Source organism: Elephas maximus, chromosome 1 (assembly GCF_024166365.1).
Source record: "Elephas maximus indicus isolate mEleMax1 chromosome 1, mEleMax1 primary haplotype, whole genome shotgun sequence".
Classification (NCBI taxonomy): Eukaryota; Metazoa; Chordata; class Mammalia; order Proboscidea; family Elephantidae; genus Elephas; species Elephas maximus.
This window is the reverse complement of record NC_064819.1, coordinates 17,447,386-17,475,143: the sequence shown is the minus strand read 5'-3', so window position 1 is coordinate 17,475,143 and position 27,758 is coordinate 17,447,386. Positions and strand designations below refer to the sequence as shown.

The window sequence follows — 27,758 nt, the reverse complement described above, 5'->3', positions numbered from 1 at the left end:
AGGGTGCCAAGCCCACCAAGCCCACATCCTTCCTTGCTGAACTATTGAGTATGACAGAGTAGGAAGAGGACAGGCTTCAGAGTTGTGTAGACCTAGGTTTGAATCCTAGCTCCGAGGGCCAGTTTCTGTATCTGTAAAATAGTGATCATCTTTCTGGAAGCAAACACAAAGCTGGAGTTAGGGCTACAAAGGTTTATTGGGGAGTAACACCATTCAGTGGTAGAGTTCTCTCCTTCCATATGGGAGACCCAGGTTCGATTCTTGGCCAAAGCACCCCATGTGCAGCCACCACCCGTCATTGGAGTTTTATGTGTTTCTATGATGCTGAACAAGCTTCAGCAGAGCTTCTAGACTAAGATGGACAAGGTGATCTACTTCCGGAAATCAGCCAGTGGAAACCCTGTGGATCGCAATTGTCCGATCCACAACCCATCATGGGGATGGTTTTGGACTAGGGGGCATTTCATTCCATTATGCACAGGATCTTCATGAGTTGGGGGCTGATTCTAAGGCAGCTAACAACAATGCCTGTGAAAGGGAAAGGGAGGACGCAGGACTAGGCAATTGTGGTGTGGGGGAACCATGATGGAGAACTGACAAAGTCACAAAATCTCTGCCAGCCCTACAGGGTGCTCTGGGGCACAGGTGCCTGTCAGAGGAGTCCATGTTATGGGGAAATGTCTGGGTCCCAGCACCACTGCCTCTCTCAGTCATTGGCCTAAGGTTTACCCCAGAAGAGTGTGATCTCAGCTTGGAAGGTGAGTTACACCCTGAAGGAGCTAACAGCTGGGGAATGTCAACCACCTACTCTTCTTGCAGCTGGGGAGCGAGTTGGTTCTTGAAGGTGCCCCTCTGTGTCTGTCACAGGGAAATCACATGTGTAAACGGTCTGGCATACAGTTGGCATTTGGCCAGTGTGAACTCCCTTCTTTTGCTTTGAAGCCAGGCTGGTCTGGGCTCCAATTCCAGCTTAGTGACTTGCTCTGTGGCTTAGGGCCAGTGTGATCAGGGGAGTCAGCTCCTTCGGTTTCACCTGATCACCCAACCTAGCACGTGGCTCAGTGTGGCTGGAATATATGTTCATCTCCCTGAACTTCCGTTTCCTTGTGTGAAATGGGGAGGGTGATACACAGGCAGAATTAAGTGAAATGAGATACACAGGTCCTGGCCCTCCAGTCACTAGTCTTTTATTAATGACTTAATAGATCAAACTTAATAAATGTCTGACTTCCTGCCTACCTTCTCAGTTCAGGCATCTTAAGTCTGACCAGAAGTAATTTACTAGCAGCATGGGGTTCTATTGGGGCATAAATTATATGGAGATAAGGAATTTAGCAAACCCAAAACACTAGGGATTCCCATTTTGGGTAACAGAAATCTCTTCAAGATCTTGACTTCACTGTCCAGAACCCAGGCTGAGTCTGTTGAAGCCACGTCTGTTTCTTCCTATTTACTTATACCTCAAGTCCAGATTGAACTCTCTTTGTCCCCTATGGATATTAACTTGAACTTGATTTCCGATTCCCCCCAGCAAACCTGGCAGTCTGCAAGCCTAGGTGGTCTCCACCTGGGGATCTGACAGAACTCAAGGAATCCACTTGCCTCTTCCCCTCTCTCTGTCCCCTTCAAGGCCCCTGGGTGGTACAAAGCATTTGTGCTCAACTACTAACCTAAAGGTGGGCAGTTCCAGCCCACCTAGTGGCTCCACGGAAGAAAGGCGTGGCTGTCTACTTCCATAAAGATCACAGTCAAGAAACCCCTATGGAGCTGTTCTATCTACTCTGTAACACATGGGATTGCCCTGAGTTGGAATCAACTTGACAGCAACAGGTTTGGTTTTGGTTTTCTCTGTCTCCATCAGATGCCTTGGGAGGGGAGATGGATATCCTACGACCCACCACAGATAAAAAGAGAGCCAACTTTCACAGAGACCTAGAGGCATCCTGAAACTCTCAAAAATGGGCAAATTGAGGAACTGGGCTCAAAGAGAAACTAAGAAGGGAATTGGAGGTGGGCAGGGAGAAGACGAGTTAGTATCAAGCATGCCCTCATTAACAAGTTCTCATACTCCTAGTCAAAAAAAAAAAAAAAAGTATCTTAAAATTCCAGGGGTACGGAAAGGTCCTTTGTATGCAGAGGCTCTAGAAATCCATTTCCAGATTCCTCTTCTTAGTTGATTTTGAGCAAGTTACTTAACTTTTCTGAGCCTGGCTTCCTTCTTTGTATCTACCTTTTAGGGTTGCTATGAGTTGGAATCCAGTCAACAGTGATGGGTTTGATTTTGGTTTGATCAGGGGTGATGCCAGGATGAAATGAGGAGCCAAGTTCCCTCTACATGTATCTTAACATCTAGAAGGCAACATACATTAGCTCATTTCAGCCTCACCACCTTGTGGGTAGGTGTTGTTATCCCCATTTTACAGATGAAGAAGACTCAAAGAGGCTGTGACTTGCCTCGGGTCATACAGTGGCAGTGCTGGGGATTCAAGTCCAGGTATCTTAAGATCCCCTTGGAGTCTTGGCCACTCCAGCAGCCTCCAGAGAACCCTCTGGGTCTCTGGTCTATCCTTGCATTGGAAAGTGGGAGGTTATCTGTGTTAGGTTGACAAGACAACTCTTAGTTTGCTTAACGTGGAATGCTTTTCTTTTCTCTGTAGATGGATTCTCTGCAGTCCAGAGAGTGTCACCAAAAAAAAAAAACATCCAGCAAGTTAATAGGAGAACTCATGATCAAGAACTGACACATAAAAATGATCAAGAAGGCCAAGTTGGGCCTTAGTGTCTATATAATCCTCTTCAGTGGTGTCTTCCTTCTCTGTGCCTGAAGTCCCTCTTTACCTTATGACTTTCCTGCCCCCCCGGAAAGAATGGGATAAACTGATAAACTAACTCATCCACACAGGGGTGGAGGGACAGTAGGGGTGCCACTCTACTTCTCAGTAGTATCTGCATCATAACCAGAAGGGCTAGCCTTTTGACTTCAGCCATAAGTGGACTTTTAGCTTCAGAAAGCCAGTGGCCAACACGGTGGAGTGTTACTGGGTGGTGGGGCCTTCGTGATGCTCTGAGATGACACCATAGTGCTGGCTGCCTACTTCTCCTTGGGCAAGGTCGGCTGTGCCTGGGAGCGAGGTAATGCGATTCCTCTTCTGGGCTCAACGGCACCTAAGAGCCTGATCTCCCTGCTCTGGGACCACTTACTACACAGACACCACACACCCAGGGGATCAAATCTTGAGGAACCAGAAGCAGAGATTCCGGCTATGGCAGAGGGTGGGGAAAACTTCCATTGTTTTCCTTTGCAGAGCTCCAGCAACTAGCTTCCTTCACCTGCAGAACCCCACCCAGCACAATGTGCCTGGGGTTCCTGTTCCTGCTCGATTGTGCCTGCGAGTCTCAGGAGGTCAAAATGGGGTGACCTTAGCCCCAAGGTCTCCAAGAGCAGCCCCCACTTCCTCCTAGGTCATGGTTACTCATGTCCACCTATGTTCTGCCTTCAACCCCACTACCCAGCCCAGATCCCTCGGGCTACTTTCCCAGCTTGGCTCAGGCTCTCTGGACCCTGACCCTGAGCTCCCTCTTCTAGAAAGAAGGAATCTATCATTTGGTGAGCGTCTTAGTCATTTAGTGCTGCTATAACAGAAATACCACAAGTGGATGGCTTTAACAAGCAGAAATTTATTCTCTCACAGTTTAGGAGGCCAGAAGTCCAAATTCAGGGTGCCAGCTCCAGGGGAAGTTTTTCTTTCTCTGTCAGCTGTGGGAGAAGGTCCTGGTCATCAATCTTCCCTTGGGTCTAGGAGCTTCTCAGTGCAGGGACTCTGGGCTCAAGGGACTTGCTCCACTCCTGGCTATTCTTTCTTGGTGGTAATAAGGTCTCTCTCCTCTCTGCTCGCTTCTCTCTTTTATATCTCAAAAGAGATTGAGTCAAGATAGAACCTAATCCTGTAGATTGTGTCCTGCCTCATTCACATAACAGCTCACTCCCAAATAGGATCATAACCACAGACATAGGGGCTAGATTTACAATGCATAGGATAATTACATAAGATCGTAGAATGGATGACAACCACATAATACTGGGAATCATGGACTAGCCAAGTTGACACATAGTTTTGGGGACAATTCAATCCATGGCAGTGAGGGTCTTAGTAGTTTGCCTGGTACTGAGCAAATATTCTAAGCGTTTCAAAAGACCTCATACAGGGTATTTCTGATTCCTACCCCTTACCCAGTCCCCATCTGCCCTAGGGTGTCCTCAAATCTCACTCCTTTCTCCTATTTGTGCAGTCCCAATTTCACTCCCCTTCAGCCCCTTTTCTCCCCATTCTCCCCTGCCCCTCTTTCTGAAGAGACCCAGCTACTGCCCCCTCTAGCAGCCCCCTCAGAAGTATAGGGGAGCCCTGGGGGAGGGAGGAGGGCCCAGGGGTCTGGGCAGGAGAGTGGCCCACTCATCTCCTGTGTGTCCCAGTTTCTATTTCTCAATACCCCCTTTCTATGCCTCCCCACCTCCCCCTTTCTGAGCTTGGCTCAGGGTGACTAAGAACAGAGCAATGGGTGTATTGGTATTTTTTTTGTTTTTGTTTCACTGGTGGGGGAAGGGGGTGGAGATGGAGGAAAGAAAAGACGGGGCAAGGATGATTGACACGGGGCCCCGCCTTCTTTTGTCCTCCTTCTCTGGTTCTCTGGCCCCTTCAGGGAAATACACCTGTTTCAGGCCAGCAGCCAGTGGCGACAGGTTCACCTCTGCTCCTCACACACGCTGCATCGGCTGAAGAGCCTCCCCGGGAGTCTGAGGGACTCTTTCCGGAGCCATGAGGGGGGCCTGCTGGAGGAGGATCACCTGGGTGTCCCTCCTTTGGCCAGTGGTCCTGGGTAAGTGATGCCCCTAGGGACAGCATTCTGGGGCAGGGGGTGGCTGGGCTTTGGGGAGCTTGTTAGGAGAGGGGGACAGGGGAGTTAGAGAAAGGAAGGGAGAGAGAGAGAGAAGTGTGGACAGGAAGAGATAGGGCAAGACGAGGGAGAGATGGGGGAGAGGGAGAGTGTTAGAGAGACAGAGAGGGAAAGAGGATACAGGGACAGAGAGAAGCAGAGAGAGTTCTCGGAACAGGTGACCTGGTTTGGCGGACTCATTGGAGAGCCAGGGCTTATTTTGTGGAGAGGAGGGAACAGGCGGGCAGAGGTGGAGAGAGAGAGAGTTGAGGAAAGAAACGGAGACAGAAAAGCAGAGAAGCTGAGGAACAACAACAGAAGAAAAATAAAGATAGAGAGTTAGAGAAAAAGGCTGGCTAGAAATAGAGGAGCCAAAGCAAAACGGATATGCACAGGGAGAAAATCAGAGGACGTCATGCAGAACTGAAAGGAAGGGATCAAGGAAGCCAAGAACAGGCAGGCTCAGAGAGTGGTAGAGAGGAAAACCAGGCAGGGATAAGAGAGCAAGGGAGATGCTGGGAATGGTCAGGTTTTTTGCCTTTGGCCTTAGGTTTGAAAACCTCCTCTTGGGTTGATGCCCTCAGGGCATGACTCACAGCCCTGGAACTGACCTTGGCTTCCTTCCACACTCCCCTTCCCCCTCCATGTACAGAGCTGGGGTGCAGAGGTGGGGTGGGCAGGGCATGGGAGCAAGGCCTGTTGGAGAAGTGACCCTCTGGGGTTCCCCAGACCTCTCCCCACCACCTCCCAACTGCCCCTCTGACTCCAGGAACAGGTCTCATTCTGAATTTCTGGGTGTCTGAGTCTGCTGGGGAGTCCCTGGGTGCTTGGCTGCTACCTGAAAGGTCAGAGATTCAAGTCTATTCTGAGATGCCTTGGAAGAAAGTCCTGGCCATTTACTTCCAAAAAAAATCAGCCATTGAAAACCCTATGGAGCACAGTTCTACTTGACACACGTGGGGTCGACATGGGTCAGAGTATATTCAATGGCATCTGGGTTTGTTTGTTTGTTTTTTAGTCTTCTGGGAGGGTCTGGAGCCTGGGGAGAGTGAAGCTATTCCTGGGACAATGAGGAGCCAGGAGCCCAAAACAAAGATAGAATTACAGCCCCTTTACCCCTGCAACAGGTCTGGGGAAGATTTGCAGAAAGAAATCTTTTCTCGAGGAGCGGGTCAGAAGGAACACGCCCTCTTACAGATAGTAAAAGACAAAATGCTGGTTAGGTGGAATACTCCACTTTCCTTGAAATATTGAAGAGCTTGGCTAAGAGCAAATGAAAGAAACGCCACTCCCAGCCCTCCAGCCCTCCCACCAGACCCCCCCCACCCCCATCACACAGTGAGGACCCAGAGGTCAGAAGGAACCTTTAAAGCCTGCAGTGGCCAGCCACTCAGGGTCTTGTCCTGGAGTCAAAGAAAGGGATGTAGACGAAAATGTTTCCATGGGAATCATGACGCAGGGCAGTGGGGAGAAGGTGGCTTTGATTTAGGAGGGGCCCTGGGGCTCTGTTCTGGAGCTCCTGGTGATACAAACAGTCAACTGCTCAAGTATTAACCCACCCACAGGTCACGGCCTTGAAAACCGTATGGCGCGCAGTTCTTCTCTGCAACACATCTGTTGCAATGAGTCGGGATTGACTTGATAGCAACTGGTTTGGTTTGGGTTTAGGTTTTCCTGGGATGGCCCTGTCCTGGCTGTACCACTAATAATTCTGGCCCAGTGCCCAGTCCTGTTTGATATCTCCAGGCTCAGCTCCCTGCTGTAAAAAGTGGGAGTGGTAAATGACCTGACCTCCTGATCTCCACATTCTTGAGTTTCAACGTTCTGTGATTTAAAGTCCATCCAAAAGGGTTAGGTACCAGCTCAGCCCTCAGCCCTTCGTTAAGGTCATCAGGCTCAGGTTGGGTTGGGGGGAAGCAGGGTCCGTAAAGAGGAGCCCGAGGGTGAGAGAGCTGGAGTGGGAGGGGACCACGAAAGCGGAGGTGAGGAGGGATGGGGTACACCGAAGAGGAGGCTGAAGGCCGAGGAATGTGGAAAGGGGTCCCCACCCATATGACCCTGAAGAGGCGCAGGTATGCCCTGGAGCTCTGGCCTCCTGGGTATTGTTAAAGGAGCAAAGTGAAGTGGGGGAGCTAGGAGAGGTGGGGGTGTGGGCTGGGGAGATGCGCCCCAAGCATCTGATGGGGCAATGCCGGATGTTGGAGGAGAAAAGTAGTCACAGAGGGCTGGGCAGTCGCCCCCCTCCTCTTCTCTGAGGGAAGCTTCTGGGGTGTAGAAGTCGGCCAGTCCTGTCCCCCTGCCTCCCTGATAGAGGCTTATGGTGACCTGCCTATATTTGAGTCTAGGGTCTTTTTCTAGACCTGGTGGCAGGACCCTCTCCCAGGCCTGGGCCATCACTAAAGCAGGTATCAGAGCCTCCTCTGCCTCAGGAGGAAGAAAGAAACCCCAGGATTTCCAGAGAAGAAGCTGCAGTGCTAAAGGCTTCCTTAAGAAAAAACTCTGGCTCCGGAGGATGAAGGGGAGGAAGAAGGGGTGAATGGAGGTGGGCTGGACATGGAGCTAATGGAAACTGGTGACTCCTGGTAGCTCTGGGCAGCAACGACTCAGGATGATGCTTGGCAACCGTGACTTCACCCCTCACAGTGAGGGAACTGGGTCAAAACAAGCCTCAGTGGCCCAGTGGCAGAGGGGCTGCAGTCCTGACAGGTCCTCCGAGGTTACAGGACTAAAGCTAGTATACAGGCGGGGAGGAGATTCACAGCCACAGGGGCCCAGAGAGAAGGGTGTCCTGCTCTCCCTCTCCCAACAACCTCCAAGCTGTCTGTCTGTCTGGGAGACGCTTCCACTGACCTGCCGCTGAGGGCACCAAAACACTCTACAGGCCCACCTGCCCACCCTCCCAGGAAGCCCTCTCTGTGCTTGGAGACACGCACAAGGAGAGGATCCCAGTACAAGAGGTCCTGCCAAGAAAATCAATCAAATTTAGGCCAACAGCTCAGCAAGATATTCAGTAATGATCATGGACTTAAAATCAGTAGAAAACCAACCAAAAAACCAAAACTGTTGCCATTGAGTCGATTCCAACTCATAGCGACCCTATAGGACAGAGTAGAACCGCCCCATAGGGTTTCCAAGGAGCAGTTGGTGGACTCCAACTCCTGACCTTTTGGTTAGCAGCCCGATGCTTAAACAACTGAGCCACAGGCTCCAAAATCAGTAGCACTGGTGTCGATTTTACCGCTTAGCAGCCAAGGGGGCATAGGCAAAAACCCGTTAGCCCTGGAGTTTTGGTGTCTTTGTCCGGGGCTACGTCATAGCGTCGCTGTGAGGCTAAAATGCAACAGCGTCTGGTATAAAGTCAGGGAGCCATTGTTTGAGATCAGGCCCTCTCCACTTCAGAGGAGAGCCAGGTGGTGAGGAGGGTGTTGGAGCCAGGAATGGAACGGGAGCTTTGGTTGGCTCAGAGGCATTTCCATTGACCCAAGGCTCCTTAGGAAACCCTGGTGGCATAGTGGTTAAGTGCTACAGTGGCTAGCCAAAAGGTTGGCAGTTCAAATCCATCAGGCGCTCCTTGAAAACCCTACGGGGCAGTTCTACTCTGTCCTATAGGGTCCTTATGAGTCGGAATTGACTTGACAGCAGTGGGTTTTTGGGTTTTAAGGTTCCTCATGCCTTTACCAAGCCACCCCTATGCTTCCTGTGGAGCTCACGTGGCACAGTGGTTAAGTGCTCAGCTGTCAGTGGTTCAAACCCACCAGCAGGTCTGCAGGAGAAAGATGTGGCAGTCTGCAAATCCAAGTCTAAATGCAGTGCTTCCTGCGGCCTTGTGAGAGATGAGTTGGTTTATTCAGAATGTGACTTATCACATGCGCTGGCCCTGAGCGCCAGCTTCGTCTGCTCCATGCTCTTGGTTTTTGTGCTTCCCTTCAGCAGCAGAGGCTGGCCTGTCACTGTTTGAAGTGTGAGTGGTTTGCCTTCCTTGCCAGGAGAGGCTGACAACCAGTTGGCCTTTCATGTCCTCAAGCAAGTGGTGTTGCTACTGTGTGTGTTTGCTGGTCTCATAGTGTGTTAAGTGCTTCAAGTAGGCCCAGAATGTAGCTCTCGGAGGCAGGCCTCTGAAGGTCAGGACTGAAGACCTCACAGGAGGAGGTAGGAGCTCTCTTCCAAGCTCCAACCCTTTGCCCTGCACATACGTTTTTCCCTCTGTTAGGCTGAGTTCATTGCAAGCAGGCACTTGGTCACTGCCAAATCCGCCTTCCCCAGCCCAGTGCTGAGGGACTGAATTTGTCGTCACTGTATACAACAATGCATAAAATACTCAACATTTTCCTTGACACTCTGAAGAGGCCCCAGAACCGGGCATCTGCATTTATGTGTGAGGTCAGACTCATATGGAGGCATGGGGCCATGCATTCTTAAGGACCGCATGGACATCCATCCTATATACAGACATTTCCCAGTTGACGTTGCTGTTTGAGCACCAGAGGTCCAATCAACAGTGGGATTTTGGGAATTCAGAAGAGGAGGAAGCTCAGACTGTGGAGTTATTTATTACCTTGCTGAACTTTCATGTGTGCCAGGCGCTCTGAACACTAAGACGATCAGTCGTGGTTCCTGCTCTCAGAGCTCTCTAAGTTAGGGTCACACAGCTCACAGATATGGCAGCTGGGACTAGAAGCCAGGTCTCCCGACTCCTCGTTCACTGTGTTTCCTTCCACTGCAGCACACGAACTTTGACAAATAGTTTGACCAGCTGAGCCCATCCATGATGGGAAAGACAGAAGCACTCACCACCCCTGCTGAAATATTCATTAATTCACGCATTTGCTAATTCAATAAATAGTTAATGTCTACCATGCATCTGGAAACCCTGGTGGCGTAGTGGTTAAGTGCTATGGCTGCTAACCAAAGGGTCGGCAGTTCGGATCTACCAGGTACTCCTTGGAAACTCTATGGGGCAGTTCTACTCTGTCCTATAGGGTCGCTATGAGTCAGAATCGACTCGACGGCACTGAATTTGGTTTTGGGTTTACCATGCATCTGACCCCCACTTGTCCGTCAGTTTGTCATACTGTGGGGGTTTGCATGTTGCTGTGATGCTGGAAGCTATGCCACCAGAATTCAAATACCAGCAGGGTCACCCATGGTAGACAGGTTTCATCTGAGTTTCCAAACTAAGACAGGCTAGGAAGAAGGACCCAGCAGTCTACTTCTGAAAAGAATTAGCCAGTGAAAACCTTATGAATAGCAAAAGAACATTGTCTGATATAGTGCTGGAAGATGAGCCCCTGAGGTTGGAAGGCATTCAAAATATGACTGGGGAAGAGCTGCCTCCTCAAAGTAGAGTTCATCGTAATGACCTCATGCTTGGTAAAGTAGAGGTCATTGAAAATGAGGAACACTCAATGAGATGGATTGACACAGAGGTTGCAACAATTGTGAGGATGGCACAGGACTGGACACTGTTGCTATGAGTTAGAACTGACTGGACGACACCTAACAACGACAACAACAATCATGCCTCTGACGTCGTTCTAGGGCCGCACTGTGTATACGGTGAGGGATGATACAGTTGTGGCCCAGCCTTCCAGAGCTAAGCTCCAGTATGCAGAGGGACATAAAATAATTACCAGAAGACTGCCAACTACAATTGTGGTAAGGTTGTTGAAAAAGTACAGAGTGAGATGAGAGTAAATCAGGGACTTCGTTTAGATCAGGAAGTCTGGGAAGGCCTCTCTGAGGAGGTGCTGTGAGCTGAGATCTGATGGGTAAGTAGTAAACCAGGTGGAGAGTGTGAAGCAAAGCATAAGCCAGGCAGGCAGGAGGAAGAGTCAAAAGAGAGCCTGACCCTTTGGAAGACTTGAAAGAGGTAGGAAGGTACAAGATCATGTCTTGTAAGCCATGGAATGGATTGCGGATTTTAGTAACTGTCCCATTTTTATAGATGAAGACACCGAGCCTTAGAGAGGTCACACAGTGAATGCTGGTCAGTCTGGCTCTAGAACCCATACTTTTAAACACTCTGTGGCCTCACCAGATGCATTCTGCCATTACTTGTCCATGGCAGGCTCAGAGGGAGCCTTTTTTTATTTTTTAATTTTTATTGTGCTTTAAGTGAAAGTTTACAAATCAAGTCAGTCTCTCATACAAAAAAAATTTTTTTGATGATTTTTATTGTTCTTTAAGTGAAAGTTTACAAATCAAGTCAGTCTCACACTCAAAAACCCATATACACCTTGCTACACACTCCCAGTTACTCTCCCCCTAATGAGACAGCCTGCTCTCTCCCTCCACTCTCTCTTTTCGTGTCCTTTTCACCAGCTTCTAACCCCCTCCACCCTCTCATCTCCCCTCCAGGCAGGAGATGCCAACATAGTATCAAGTGTCCACCTGATCCAAGAAGCTCACTCCTCACCAGCATCCCTCTCCAACCCATTGTCCAGTCCAATCCATGTCTGAAGAGTTGGCTTCGGGAATGGTTCCCATCCTGGGGCAACAGAAGTTCTGGGGGTCATGACCACCAGGGTCCTTCCAGTCTCAGTCAGACCATTAAGTCTGGTCTTATGAGAATTTGGGGTCTGCATCCCACTGCTCTCCTGCTCCCTCAGGGGTCAGGGCAGTCATCGGTTGTAGCAGAGCACCATCTAGTTCTTCTGGTCTCAGGATGATGTAGTCTCTGGTTCATGTGGCCCTTTCTGTCTCTTGGGCTCATAATCACCTGTGCCCTTGGTGTTCTTCATTCTCCTTTGATCCAGGTGGGTTGAGACCAATTGATGCATCTTAGATGGCTGCTTGCTAGCATTTAAGACCCCAGAAGCCACTCTTCAAAGTGGGATGCAGAATGTTTTCTTAATAGATTTTTTTATGCCAATTGACTTAGATGTCCCCTGAAACCATGGTCCCCAGACCCCTACCCCTGCTACGCTGGCCTTCGAAGCATTCAGTTTCTTCAGGAAACTTTTTTGCTTTTGGTTTAGTCCAATTGTGCTGACCTCCCCTGTATTGTGTGCTGTCTTTGCCTTCACCTAAAGTAGTTCTTATCTACTATCTAATTAGTGAATACCCCCCCACCCTCCCTCCCTCCCCCTTCTCGTAACCACAAAAGAATGTTTTCTTCTCAGTTTAAACTATTTCTCAAGTTCTTATAATAGTGGTCTTATACAATATTTGTCCTTTTGCAACTGACTAATTTCACTCAGCATAATGCCTTCCAGGTTCCTCCAGGTTATGAAATGTTTCACAGATTCCTCACTGTTCTTTATTGATGTGTAGTATTCCATTGTGTGAAAATACCGTAATCTATTTATCCAGTCATCTGTTGATGGGCACCTTGGTTGCTTCCATGTTTTTGCTATTGTGAACAGTGTTGCAATAAACATAGGTGTGCATATATCTGTTCGTGTAAAGGCTCTTATTTCTCTAGGATATATTCCAAGGAATGGGATTGCTGGATCATATGGTAGTTCTATTTCTAACTTTTTAAGGAAGCACCAAATCGATTTCCAAAGTGGTTGTACCATTTGACATTCCCCCCAGCAGTGTAGAAGTGTTCCAATCTCTCTACAGCCTCCCCAACTTTTATTATTTTGTGTTTTTTGGTTTAATGCCGGCCTTGTTGGAGTGAGATGAAATCTCATTGTAGTTTTGATCTGCATTTCTCTAAAGGCTAATGATCGTGAACATTTCCTCATATATCTGTTAGCTACCTGAATGTCTTCTTTAGTGAAGTGTCTATTCATATCTTTTGCCCATTGTTTAATTGGGTTATTTGTCTTTTTGCAGTATCACGTAGATTTTAGAGATCAGGCGCTGATCAGAAATGTCATAGCTAAAAACTTTTTCCCAGTCTGTAGGTAGTCTTTTTACTCTTTTGGTGAAGTCTTTGGATGAGCATATAAGCGTTTGATTTTTAGGAGCTCCCAGTTATCTATTTTTTCTTCTATGTTCTTTATAATGTTTTCTATACTGTTTATGCCATGTATTAGGGCTCCTATTGTTATCCCTATTTTTTCTTCCATGATCTTTATCGTTTTAGATTTTATATTTAGGCCTTTGATCCATTTTGAGTTAGTTTTTGTGCATGGAGTGAGGTATGGGCCTTGTTTCATTTTTTTGCAGATGGATATCCAGTTATGCCAGCACCATTTGTTAAAAAGACTGTCTTTTCCCCATTTAACTTTTTTGGGGCCTTTGTCAAATATCAACTGCTCATATGTGGATGGAGTTATGTCTGGACTCAATTCTGTTCCATTGGTCCAAGTATCTGTTGTTGTACCAGTACCAGGCTGTTTTGACTACTGTGGGGATATAATAGGTTCTAAAATCAGGTAAAGTAAGGCCTCCCACTTTGTTTTTCTTTTTCAGTAATGCCTTATTTATCCAGGGCCTCTTTCCCTTCCATATGAAGTTGGTGATTTGTTTCTCCATCTCACTAAAGAATGTCCTTGGGATTTGGATTGGAATTGCATTAAATGTATAGATCGCTTTTGGTAGAATAGACGTTTTTATAATGTTAAGTCTTCGTATCCATGAGCAAGGTATGTTCTTCCACTTATGTAAGTCTCTTTTGGTTTCTGGCAGAAGTGTACTGTAGTTTTCTTTGTATAAGTCTTTTACATCTCTGGTAAGATTTATTCCTATTTTATCTTCTTGGGGGCTACTGTAAATGGCATTGATTTGGTGATTTCCTCTTTGATGTTCTTTTTGTTGGTGTAGAGGAATCTAACTGATTTTTGTATGTTTATCTTGTATCCTGATACTCTGCTGAACTCTTCTATTAGTTTCAGTAGTTTTCTGGAGGATTCCTTAGGGTTTTCTGTGTATAAGATCACATCATCTGCAAATAGAGATACTTTGACTTCTTCCTTGCCAATCTGGATGAACTTTAATTCTTTATCTAGCCTAATTGCTCTGGCTAGGACTTCCAGCACAATGTTGAATAAGAGCAGTGATAAAGGGCATCCTTGTCTGGTTCTTGATCTCAATGGGAATGTTTTCAGGCTCTCTCCATTTAGGGTGATGTTGGCTGTTGGCTTTGTATAAATGCCCTTTATTATGTTGAGAAATTTTCCTTCTATTCCTATTTTGCTGAGAGTTTTTATCATGAATAAGTGTTGAACTTTGTCAAATGCCTTTTCTGCATCAATTGATAAAATCATGTGATTCTTGTCTTTTGTTTTACTTATGTGGGGGATTCCATTAATTGTTTTTCTAATGTTGAACCATCCCTGCATACCTGGTATGAATCCCACTTGGTCACAGTGAATTATTTTTTTGATATGTTGTTGAATTCTATTGGCTAGAATTTTGTTGAGATTTTTGCATCTACATTCATGAGGGATATAGGTCTATAATTTTCTTTTCTTGTGGTATTTTTACCTGGTTTTGGTATCAGGGATATGGTGGCTTCATAGAATGAGTTTGGTAGTATTCCATCCTTTTCTATGCTCTGAAATACCTTTAGTAATAGTGGTGTTAACTCTTCTCTGAGAGTTTGGTAGAACTCTGCAGTGAACCCGTCCGGACCAGGGCCTTTTTTTGTTGGGAGCTTTTTGATTACCTTTTCAATCTCTTCTTTTGTTATGGGTCTATTTAGTTGTTCTACCTCTGTTTGTGTTATTTTAGGTAGGTAGTGTGTTTCTAGGAATTCATCCATTTCTTCTAGGTTTTCAAATTTGAGTATAGCTTTTCATAGTAATCTGCTATGATTCTTTTAATTTCATTTGGGTCTGTTGTAATATCACCCATCTGATTTCTTATTCGGGCTATTTGCTTCCTCTCCTGTTTTTCTTTTGTCAGTTTGGCCAATGGTTTGTCAATTTTGTTGAGTTTTTCAAAAAACCAGCTTTTGGTCTTGTTAATTCTTTCATCTCATACGAAAATTTATATACACCTTGCTATATACTCCTAACTGCTCTTCCCTAATGAGACATCCTACTCCTTCCCTCCACTCTCTCTTTTTGTGTCCATTCCGCCATCTTCTGGCCCCCTCTGCCCCCTTATCTCCCCTCCAGATAGGAGATGCCAACATAGCAGAGAGAGCCTTTTAGGGAGTATCAGAAGCAGGATGTCTGACTTGAATCATGGCAAAAACAAACAAACATCAAATTGCACTAGCTACTACAAATCACTTTCCTGCTTCATTTCCTTCTTCCCCAAGTTAAAGACCAGCTGATCTATGTTCTGGAACTCAGGTATCTGAAACATCACTGGTATCGCTCTAGCTTTCTCAGGCTCTCCTTCCTTCCCCTTATCAGTAAATAGAGCTGCCTCCTCTGGGCTGACTTCAAAAGCCTAGGTCAGTAACACTGAGGAAAATAATTTATAATCCACCTGCCACAGCTGGCTCCAAGGCAAGGACTTTATCTCTTCTTTAGAACTCTACCTGCTGAAGTCAAATCCCAAACAATGTTTGTCACTGGGCATTTCATCACCTTGGATATCACTACAGTCAGTTGACCTAATTTCTCCTCAGCAGCTGGTAAAGGACCAACACAAGAGGTGTTAGAACCCAGCTTCGACCACATACTCACACGAGCAAGCTCCAACTTTCTTTTTCTTCGTGCCTTCCTCCCCTCAGAAGAAGTTCAATCTCAAGGTTCCATCATCTTGGCTTTGAAGCTCATCTCTCCCCACCTTCCAACCAAGGCAGACCCACCTTCTCCCGCCAGGGTCGCCTTCAGGACCTTGACTACCTTCTGCTGCAGTGGTGGTCACAGCTCTCTGGCTGCTATGGTCTCTATGGCCTCCTTCTGGCCCAGGCTCACTTTGCACAGGAAAAACAGACGCAACCTCAGCTGAAGGAATCAGAGACCAGGGGGCAGGGGCACATGAGTTCATTCATCAACAAATGTTTGCGATGTGATTACGCTATGCCAGGCACCGTTCTAGGAGCTGGAGATACCATGAGATCAGTTATCCTAAGGGCATTTTGAATCAGTATCTTTCCTCGTCTTGAATTCTAGGAGCAATGCAGGAAAAATACCCAGCTGACACAACACTGGGCCACAGTTTTTGTTTTCACTAAGGTTACCCGTAAAAACCCATTGCCGTTGAGTCGATTCCAACTCATAGCGACCCTATAGGACAGAGAAGAACTGCCCAACAGAGTTTCCAAGGTGCGCCTGGTAGATTCGAACTGCCGACATTTCGGTTAGCAGCTAAGCACTTAACTACTATGCCACCAGGGTAGCAGGAACATAATGTGTAGCTACGGCCTTCACTGTCACCTGTGCCACATCACAGGGTATTTGTGCCGTCTACAGCAGTGGCTCCAATTACTAATGGACACATTACCTTCCACTAACCCATCATCTTGAGGGGCAACTCTGGGAACTGTCTGGCCCCCAAACCCTGACCACAGAGAAGCAGAAGCCTGAAATCACCCACAGCCCAGGAACAGTTCAGAAAAGTCAGCCTTTGGTCACCAAGAATAGCCAAGGGAGCAACCATTCTCAATCTGGGGCAGCTCAGTCCAGCTGTGTGTGAGCAACAGTTCCCACAACCTGCTTCCTCCTCTGTGAGAGGCCTGATCCTGAAGCACAGTTACAGCGATGAGGTAGGAGGGTGTCTGGCACTGACATGAGCCAGGCTGATTCTGAGGCTGATACCCACACAAACAGCTTTTGGCTCCTCACATGGGTGGCCAGGCTGGTGGGTTTGCCTCCCTTAACTTCTTCACATCTCTCAGGGCACCTGCTGCCCATTTGTGAGTAAATTTCTCTTCAAGACTGTCCTGCAGTTGGTGAGGTAGAAAGGAGGCTTGTCCCTCAGGGCATGTTCCCTGGGCTCTGCACTGCCCTAGGCTCAGCCTGGCCAACAGCCCCACCAACCAGGAAATAACAGCAGAAAAGTGAAACTTCGTGGGTGAAAGGACTCATGGGTTCCTCACCTTCAGTTCCAGGAATAACTCAAGACAAACAGACCAAAATAAGCTTAAACCCACAAGGGCACAGACTTTATTTTCTCTTCAGGGAGTGACTCACCGCTCCATGGGACTGTTATTTCCCACCACCACTTCTGCCACCACGCCTTCAGCCAGGTCAATAACACACCCATCACCTCCACATACCTGCTGAGTCACCAGATGGCCAACAGGAGAAACGTTGCCTAGTGACACCATCAACCTTGCCATTCCTGAAGCCCTGAAAAGAATAAGACAACTGCTGAGCATCTCCCACCTAACACAGTTCAAAGGGAGAAAAGCCACCTTTCCTGATAGCTCTCTGACTGAGATGGTGGCAGAGAAATCCACAGAAGTTTCCAGGACTCAGCTGTGAGGAATATCCCCACCTCAGTGCCAGCTTCAGGTCCTCACTCTCCCTGGACGAAGACCTCCTCTGAGAAAACTTCTTAAAAACTATCTATTTTAAGTGATATCACACATGTCATGTCACCCTAAGTGGTTGACAGCCATCACATCGTACTCTGACTTTATCACAAAAAAAGGAGATGCCAGGAAAATTGGAAGAAACGTCCTGGTGCCACACATATAAACAAAAACAAAAAACAGTTGCCGTTGAATCAATTCTGACTCACGGCGACTCCAGGTGTGTCAGAGTACAGCTCTGTTCCATAGGGTTTTCAATGGCTGGATTTTCTGAAGTAGATTGTCAAGTCTTTTTTCCAAGGTCCCTCTTGGTGGGATCGAACTTCCAACCTTTTGGTTAGCAGCCAAGCACATTAACAATTTGCACCTCCCAGGAACTCCCGTGTCACATCAGTTGCCCCTAAAAATGTAGCTGACTTGTCTGTAGGCTCAGACACCTCAGTATGTGGTAGATAAAGAACTTGGGCCAGATCAGTCACCATTCTCCATTCCTTACTTGCAGTCTTCCTGAGGTAGTATTAGAAGAGCCCAAAATGTCGGTAGGCAGTCTACTTGGTGATAGTCCCACAGGTGAGTAGTAGTCCATATCTTCTGAGTCTTGACTGTTATTTTTGAGTCCCAATTCTGCCACTAACAGGGTGTGTGATACTGGGTGAGTCACAAAAATCTCAGTTTCCTCACCTGTAAAATGGGGGCACTATTAAATAAAATAAGCTATAGAGCACTACATAGATATGAGGTATTAACATTTTTATTATTCATAGAGTCAAAATGTGCCTACTCAGAGAAGTACAAAAGAAGCCCCTATTCCCAGCTATCTGGGTCAATTAATCACAAAAGTCAGTTGACACTTAAGAACCCAAAGTAAAAACAATGTCTCCCATAGGCTAAATGGTAGAAATGCCTCAGTTATGTTCATTCCTTATTACAGAAGCCATCCTGCATTGCACACAGATCCATTGACACTGCTTTTGGTCGTCTCTCTTCCAGCTACAACCAGAGTAAAGTAAAAAAAAAAAAAAAAAAAAAAAAGACTATTGCCATTGAGTCAAGTCTGACTCATAGCGACCCTGTAAGATAGAGTAGAACTGCCTCATAGTGTTTCCAAGGAGCAGGTGGTGGATTTGAACTGCAGACCTTTTGCTTAGCAGCCTGAGCCCTTAATCACTGCACCACTAGGGCTCTGGAGTAAGGTCAGCCATCACCAAATGGTCACCTCTGAGGAGCTGTGCTTCAGAACCCTGGTTTCTGGCCCCTTTAGCACAGTTGTGAGGGGGTAACAGGAGCAATTCCAGTCAGCAGTCTCCATGGTTCTGATAAGACAACTAGACCCAGACCCTTAGAATCTAAGAAGCTTCCTCCCAAGGCAGGGCCATTCTTCAAAGCAATTCCTGCTAAGGAGACAATAGGAGAACTCTCCTTTCTGGTCCCCATAGCTGAAAATCAATCCAGATATGGTATGATGAGAACTAGTTCAGAGTGAGGGGAGGGGACTGGAATCAGGAGGGGCAGCTGAGCAGTTAAGAGGCTGCTGGAATAGTTAGAGTAATGAGGATGCTGCAGCTAAGGCGAACAGGAAGCCTATTACGTATAATGGGAAAAATAATTTGGTCGTTAGGTGCTGTGGAGTCAATTCCAACTCATAGTGACTCTATTCACAACAGAACCAAACACTGCCTGGTCCTACACCATCCTCAAAATCCTTGCTATGTTTGAGCCCATTGCTGCAGCCACTGTGTCAATCCACTTCGTTGAGGGTCTTGCTCTTTTCTGTTGACCCTGTACTCTGCCAAGCATGATGTCCTTCTCCAGCGACTGATCCCTCCTGACAACATGTCCAAAGTATGTAAGACACAGTCTCGCCATCCTTGCTTCTAAGGAGCATTCTGGTTGTATTTCTTCTAAGACAGATTTGTTCATTCATCTGGCAGTCCATATTCAATATTCTTTGCCAACACCATAATTCAAAGGCATCAATTCTTCTGGAGAAATAATAGTTGGTGCCAAACCGTGATGTCAAGGACAAGGAAGAGGAAGGAATCAAAGATAACTGAGAGGTTTCTGGCCTGAATATCTGGGGGGCTGGCATTACGATTACCAGAAGGAAGGAAGATAGAAGAAACAGTTCAAGGAAAAGTTCAAGTTGGACAGTTTACATTTGACAGGCCAGGGTTAGATTTCACACTCGCTGGGAAAAATAAGTCGGGAAAATGGGTGAGAAGTCAGGATAGAATGATAGACTTGTAAGGCATGAATGTGATGCAGTTCAGCCAGGGAGAGAGTATAGAAGGGGGAGAAAAAGGGGTGCAGATGGTACCTGGAAGACTGACTTCATCTGGGAGCTGAGGGGAGAAGAGCAGCGGCAGCAAAGGAAACAGAAGGATCAGTGAAAGTGTTGGCAGGAGAATAAGAATTGCTCAGGTTCTAGGAGGGAAATACCATGCAAATGTCAAGGAGGAAAGGTTGAGATAGGTGCTGAACACATATTTGTTGAGTGAATAACTTTCACAGAGACCCCTGAGGAGAGACTCTGTTTTTGGTGATTATCGGTCACCATCGAGTCAATTCTGACTCAGGGCGACCCCATGTGTTTCAAAATGGTACTGTGCTCCATAGGGTTTTCAATGGCTGTGACCTTTCCGAAGCAGATCACCAAGGCGTTCTTCTGAGGCACCTCAGAGTGGACTCGAACAGCCAATTTTTGGTTAGCAGCCAAGCATATTAAGCGTTTGTACCATCCAGGGATTCTTTTGGTGACTAGGAAGGAGTTTTGGGTGACCTTTGAGGTATGTCATTTCAGTGAGGTGATTGAAGTGAGGGTGGAGCGTAAGGAGTAGGCGATAAAGAAGAGGTGGACAGTGTAGACCCCTCTCTGGAGATACTTGAGGGTGAAACAAGAGATAGAAACAAGATGGGCACAAACTGGATGAAAGTCTTTCATTTTAGATCAAAAGTGGCCTAAACGAGATTGTTGGCAGAAGAGAAGGAGCAAAGAAGAAGGAAAGATCACAGAAAGGCACACTCGACAGAGAGAACTGAAAAACTAAGCCTTCTGTGGAGGGAGAAGGGAACAGACCAGGATGAGAGGAAGGAGAGTTAGCCTCTCACCTGAGATGGGACATGGGGCCTGGTGAAGGTAGAGATGTTTCCTGGCACAAAGGGTTCTGGGGCATCGAAGGAGGTCAGGTTGGATAATTTTGACCTTTTCAGTGAAGTAGAAGATGGAGTGTCTTAAGGAGAGAGAGAGGAAAGGAGGGGGAAGACAGGACTAAACTTGTTTTTCTCAGATAGCAGCTCTTTACAGTCATCTCCTAGCTCTCCGCTCTGCAAATACGGTATATGTTTGGCTAGGGTGAGAATGACAGGCTTCAGCTGTCTAACCACCTGATGGAGCCTGAACAGCCTGACTTGCATTCCCGTACAAGACAAACCAAAACCAAACCAAACCCAGTGCCGTCGAGTCGATTCCGACTCATAGCGACCCAATAGGACAGAGTAGAACTACCCCATAGAGTTTCCAAGGAGCACCTGGCGGATTCAAACTGCCAACCCTTTGGTTAGCAGCCGTAGCACTTAACCGCTACGCCACCAGGGATACCCGTACAAGACAAGGCCAGCTCATTTCAGCAACACTTGAGCAGCAGAAACAAGGCTGGAAATATTGTGTAGAACAAAACTTGGCCAAGAACTCAAGCTTGTGTGCCTTTTAGGAGCAGGTACTGTCATTTTATTTCCAGGACAGTGTTTCTTAAAATGTGGTCCATAAACCACCTGTATCAGGCTCACTCTGAGCACATGTTAAAATACAGATTCCTAGACCCGACCCCGGGCATAGGGAACCGGCCCAAGCATCTTCTTCCATTTTACAAGTGTTCTGGTTTTTGAGAGCCAATTTCTTACCAAAAAGAACTTGTCTTTAGCCCCCTACTCCCCAGGATTTCTTCCTTGAGAATAGCCTATTGAAGTTTAGATATATCTGCAAACTGTTTTCCTAAATAGCTGAATAACTCGTTGGAGGCATGGTTTAAGATTTGCCGTTTAAACGGTGGTGAAGGGCAAATACAATAACTGTAGTTTTGAAATAATCAAGGCTAATCTCTTCCTTCTAACAACAATGGCGCTAACAGATTTAGAGACTTGTTAAGGCTGTGCCTACTTCCCTAGACATGTCACTATCAAAACTGTGTCATCAACCCGAAGGAACGCAAATATCTGAAGATAGGCTCACAATGTGGTTGCCTGGGTAGTGGGATTATGGATTTTTGGTCTTTCAGCTGTCTGTAAGTTCAAAGTATATATAATGTATGTTTTCTTTAGTATGTTTCGGTGAAGCTGTGTACCTTTGTCCATAAAGGTTAACCCCAACTTTTGTTAGATATATTCTTACGTACTTTGTATTTTTTCTCACTATCAGGAGCACTCCCTTTTTAAAAAAAAAAAAAAATGTATTTGCTTTTGCTAATGCATAAGAATGCAGTTATTTTAAAAATTTTGATCTTGGAAGAACCTTGCTGCTAATTTATAAATTTGGGGAACTTTCTATGTAAGCAGTTATATCACCCAAAAAGAATGACAAGTTCAGAAATTTTGGCACATAAATAGCTTCTGTCTATTTACTCATAGTCCCTGGGTGGCACAGTTAATGTGCTCGCTACTAACTGAAAAGTTAGTGGCTTGAGTCTACCTACAAGCACCTTGGAAGAAAGGGCTGGCAGTGAAAAACCCTATGGATCACAGTTCTACTCTTACAACACACCTGGGGTCGCCGTGAGTTGGAATAGACCTGATGGCAAATGGTTTTTGGTTTTTTGGTCTGTTTGCTCAAAGCCTGATGATCGAGCTCTTAATTCAGTTCTTAGGAAATTAAAATAAGGCTAGCAATGGTTGTGTAGAGAATGTTTTACAATCTAAACCGTATTTGGAGAAATTGAGTTTTTATTGAGGAGAAAGCAGGTATAGAGTTTGGAATCCAACAAGAAGACCTACCCCTGATTCTGAATAAAGGAAGGAAGTCCCCTTTTCAAGTTGGGGCAGAGTCATTCTGGGTAAAGGTGGGGGCCCAAGGGCCTCCTAGCACAGCTCGGCAGCTCAGTCCATGTGTTTGTCCACAGCAGCTAAGAAGTCTGTCACCAGTAATTAGTTACTATTAATAAAGTACGGAAGCTTTCCAGGGAGTCACTTACTTTTTAATAAATCAGAGCTGATTCATAACTGCTCCCATTCACTTGAAAGCCTCAATTGTTCTCTTAAGAAGGAAAGTGATAGATGAGAGCTAGCTCCAGGAACAGACCTTAAACCTGTGTTCTTCCCTGGGAGTCTGTCCTGTCTGTGAACTCCATTCATCCTTCTAACTGCTTGTGAGCACTGAGGTTAAAGGAAAAAAAAAAAAAAAGTGAGAGCAGCTGAAACCAAAAAACGAAACTCATTGCCATAGAGTTGACCCATAGTGACTCTGTAGGACAGAGTAGAACTGCCCCACAGAGTTTCCAAGGAGCGGCTAGTGGCTTTGAACTGCCATTAGCAGTTCGGTTAGCAGCCGAACTTTTTAACCACTACACCACCAGGGCTCCACACAATCAGCTAGGGGGCTAATACAAAGCAGAAAGAACAGATTCCTAAGAAAAAGTTTAATTTAGAAGACTCAAGGGCTCTGAAATACATCTAGGAGGAAGGTATGTCCTATTGACCGAGGTTTTGTCCGTAGCTGGTACAGAGGTCATCTAGTATTTTGAACAACATGGATTGGTATTTAAACATTCTGCCTAGGAAATAAATGAATTTTTAAAAATGGCATAATCAATTAAATTAAATCATCATCTGGTATGATGTGATCAGGGCTAGAGGGTATACAGTCACTCCTAGGTCTCTTCTAGATTGGGACAAATGTTTAAAAAGAGGAGGGAGGAGGAAGAGATAGAAATTTAATTTAATTTACTTAAAAAAGAAAATAATGCTATAACCCAGGCCAAAGGAGTTAACACAGTATATAGCAGGGGTTTGGACTTCCACCTACCATGGAGTTTTAAACATGGTCTCTCACTAGTCTAGTCTCATGTCGCCTTCTTCCTCATGAGGAAGACAGTTGTGAGTCAGAGTCATTATATTCCTGGAATTATTATTATTATTTTTAACTCTTCAAAGCAGCCCTGGTCAGGGAACTCCTCCCTCTGTGGGAGTCCTGTACTGCCATCCCTTATTCTTTATCATGGACTTTTCCCTTGAAGCATCCCTCCAGGCAAATCTCTAAGCCTCTGACCTGGAGCAGGATGTATTGGCCAGACCCAGCCCTCAAGGGGAAACCCTGGTGGTGTAGTGGTTAAGAGCGACTGCTGCTAACCAAAAGGTCAGCAGTTCAAATGCACCAGGTGCTCCTTGGAAACCCTAGGGAGCATTTTCACGCTGTAGTATAGGGTTGCTATGAGTCGAAATCCACTCGACGGCAAAGAGAACCCTCAAGGAGCCCTGGTGGTACAGTGGTTAAGTGCTTAGCTGCTAACCAAAAGGCCAGCAGTTCGAATCTATCAGCCCTCCTTGGAAACCCTGTGGGACAGTTCCACCCTGTCCTATAGGGCCACTATGAGTCGGAATCAACTCGATGGCAACGGGAACCCAGGGCCCATTGGCCTGGCCATCCGGGGATCCACACCTTGCTGGGAAGCTGAATGATTTCCTTCCATACCAGGTACTGTCTAACCAACTTCAACTCATGGCAACACCATGTGTGTCAGAGTAGAGCTGTGCTCCATAGGCTTTTCAATGGCTGATTTTTCCAAAGTAGATGACCAGGCATTTCTTCTGAGGTACTTCTAGGTGGACTTGAACCTCCAACATTACAGTTAGCAGTCAAGAGCATTGAACGTGTGTACCACCCAGGGACTCCTTTCCTTCTACACTATTCTCCATCATGAGGGAACTTGTCTTCATCTTCTTGTGCCTCTCAGAGTTTTTTTCAGGGAAGGAATACTTGGAAACTTTAGCAAGAAAGATGGGCCACTTCAAATCAAATCAAACATATTAAAATTCAGTTTTATTTCTAAATTCCTTGGGGAAAAAAAAAGACACTTTTTCATATAAAAAGAACCTTTACATTACGGGATTTTTTTGAAAAAACTAGTTGTGTAATTGGCAGATTTACTTTTGAGGCCCTGAATGTAGATGTCTGAGCCCCGGAGAAATACTTCCTTCTAAATATTCACCATATTAATATTCTGCAGGTTTTGAATTTAGCTAATCATGTAAAATCTTCTTTGAATTGAATATTTTAAAACTGGCTACTGTCACCTTGGAGAAAAGCGTTTTCTTCGAAGAAATAGTGGTTTAGGCTTAATATTCACATTCCTTATTAAGAGAACCCTGGTGGCGTAATGGTTAAGTGCTATGGCTGCTAACCAAGAGGTCAGGAGTTCGAATCCACCAGGTACTCCTTGGAAACTCTACGGGGCAGTTCTACTCTGTCCTATGGGGTCGCTGTGAGTCGGAATCGACTCGATGGTCGTAGTAGTAGCTGTGAAGAGAACAACAATGGTTTTCAATAAAGAACCAAATGCTCCAAATTTGTTGAAATTCGATTCGTCGTTGGTTTTCCATAACTGTGTGGGAACTTTTTTAGTACCCGCATAGGGGTTGAGTCAGAAAGAAGCTATCTCTGGTTTTCTAGTGAACATTTTACATTTTTGGACGTTAAAGATAGCTTCAGCTAGGGGGGATCAATATAGGTTGTCCAATACGATGCAAAATATAAAGTAAAATTGGATTGTCATCAACGAATTTTTTTAATAATATTTTACTGTGTTTTAGGTGAAAGTTCACACAGCAAAGTAGGTTCCTATTTCACAATTTTTATACAAATGGTTCCTTGACATTGGTACAGATTTCACAATGTGTCAGCGTTCTCATTATTTGCATTCTGTTTGTTCTGTTTCCATTGATCTGGCCTCCGCTCGGCTCTTTGCCTTTGCATCCTTGCTTTTGGGTAAATGCTGACTGTTTGGTCTTATATAGTTGATTGTTCAAGGGAGCATATTACTCGTGGGTGATATTGCTTATTTTATGAGGCAATCTATTATTTAGCTGAAAGGTGACCTCCAGAAATAGCTTCAGTTCCAAGTTCAAAGGTTATCTTAGGGCGATTAAATGAATAATTGATTTTGTAAGAATCAGCACAAAGCTGGTTCCTACGAGGCAGAGGCTAAAGATGTCCCAAATGTCCAACTTTTCCAAACTGCTGTCCCACTCCATCATCTCTAACACCAACTACTCCCTCTCCCCTCAGCACCCTCCCTCCCAACTTCGGGTTCGGTAATTCTCTGCCACCTTTCACAGAACTCACGAACCATACTTACAGCGAAATGGTTTATTAGGGAAGTAACAGGGTACAACTTGGGATCATGATCAACTTGGAAGTAACGAGAATGACTCAGGAAGCAGTTCCTCAATCAGGATAACTTCTTCTGCTGGGCCCTGCTAGGGGCCTTCTTGAGTTACTGGTACAACTCTTAACTCTGTGAGTCGTGGGCCTGCAAGCCCCACCACAGCTGTCTCACACTGCCACAGCTCTCGCTACTGCTGTGCCAGCGTCTCTTGCTGTCTTCCATACGACAGCTCCCTCTCTCTGTCTCCTGGATCTAGGAGCGTCTCAGTGCAGGGATCCCGGATCCAAAGGACACGCTCCACTCCTAGCTCTTCTTTCTTGGTGGTAGTGAGGTTCCTCCTGTCTGCCTCTGGGATGGTTTATTTTAAGCCTAGTGGGATGGCAAAACTGACAATTTCCTTGTTAGGGTTCCATATACTTTATTTGCATCATCCCACCCCCGCAAGGATGCAGTGCACCCTATTTGCATTATTAGCAAACTGTCCAACCCCCTTGGTGGGCCACAAACACCTTATTTCCATGATCTCACCCAATCATTTGGTGAGAGTTACAATACCATGGTGAGAAAGGCCACGTAAAAGCAGTTCATCCCACAGCGATTATCTTGGGGTTCCTCCAGGCTCTATTGATGCATTAGGCCTGACCTTTTTTTAGGAGCTCGAATTTTGTTCTACATTTTTCTGTCATTCTATCCAGGACCTTCTATTTCTGGTCATCTGTCCTTCCAATATAATCTGTAGCGGTGACTAAATGTTAACAGAAAGGTAATTCATTGCAGTGTTATTTATGAGCAGGTGTCTGCCCTGTGATGGCAGAATTCTTAGCTGATGTTAAATAAATAAATCAGTCTCTGCAGCCATTCATCCTTCTACATTGTGACATAGGATAGTACTTTACAAAATAGTTGTATAAGTGTCTCATACAGTCTTTGTACCTTACGTTTAAAGTCATATCCTCCATATTTAGAAAAACCTTGTCTACCATTTTGTGAGATCTAGACAGGACACCTAGTCAGAAACTATGAAATACAAATCCAAACACAAAACTTACAAAAAAAAAAAAAACACTGTGATAATTCTGTGAAAATAAATTTTGCATGTGTAGGGAAACTTAGATGAATGCACAGAACAATCAAAATAGTATGTATCATTAAGCAGTTGGATTTTTACACACACAATGCCAAGAATGACAGATTGAAGAAGAATGGCATTGCATTCATCATCAAAAAGAACATTCAAAGATCTACCCTGAAGTACTATGCTGTTGGTACCCGTTGCTGTCAAGCCGATTTCGACTGATAGCGACCCTACAGCACAGAATAGAACTGCCCTGTAGAGTTTCCAAGGAGCACCTGGTGGATTCAAACTGCCGACCTTTTGGTTAGCAGCCATAGCTCTTAACCGCTACGCCCCCAGGGTTTCCACAATGTTGTCAGAGATAACATAATATCCCTACACTGACAAGGAAAACCAACAGTTGGATTGTGGGTATTTGCTCTTCCTTTATATCTTTTGTATTAAAAAAAATCATACAATAAGCTCATTATACTTTTTAAATCAGAATGTTGTGATGTTAGGTACCGTCAAGTTGGTTCCACCTCGTGGCAACCCCATGTACAACAGAACGAAACAGCGTACAGGCCTGAGTCATCCTCACAATCATTGCTATATTTGAGCCCATTGTTGCAGCCACTGTGTCTATCCATCTTGTTGAGGAAGCTCCTTTTTTCCCTGGTCCTCTACTTTACCAAGCATGATACCCTTCTCCAGGGACTGATCCCTCTTGTAACACATCCAAAGTATATGAGATGAAGTCTCCCCATCCTCATTTCTAGGGAGCATTCTGGCTGTACTTTTTCCAAGACTGATTTGTTCATTCTTCTGGCAGTCCATTCAGTATTCTTCACCAATACCATAATACAAAGGCATCAATTATTTGTCCATCTTCCTTCTTTATTGTCTAGTTCTCACATGCATACGAGGTGATTGAAAATATCATGGCTTGGGTTAGGTGCTCCTTAGTGACATGCGTGCTTTTTAATACTTTAAAAAAGGTCTTTTGCAGCAGATTTGCCCAGTGCTATACATTGTTTGATTTCTTGACTGCTGCTTCCATGGATATTGGTTA

At 45.7% G+C, this 27,758-nt stretch overlaps 1 protein-coding gene across 2 annotated transcripts in view; it reads left to right on the top strand.

Annotated features, from left to right (window-relative positions):
* The first annotated feature begins 4,641 nt into the window (after nt 1–4,641).
* MUC4 (mucin 4, cell surface associated) overlaps nt 4,642–27,758 on the top strand; it is an 81,973-nt gene continuing 58,856 nt past the window's right edge. For both annotated transcript variants that reach the window (XM_049879233.1, XM_049879241.1), the window contains exon 1: nt 4,642–4,875. In XM_049879233.1, coding sequence (XP_049735190.1) covers nt 4,815–4,875 — 61 coding nt within the window. In that variant the 5' untranslated portion in view covers nt 4,642–4,814. The remainder of the gene's footprint in view (nt 4,876–27,758) is intronic.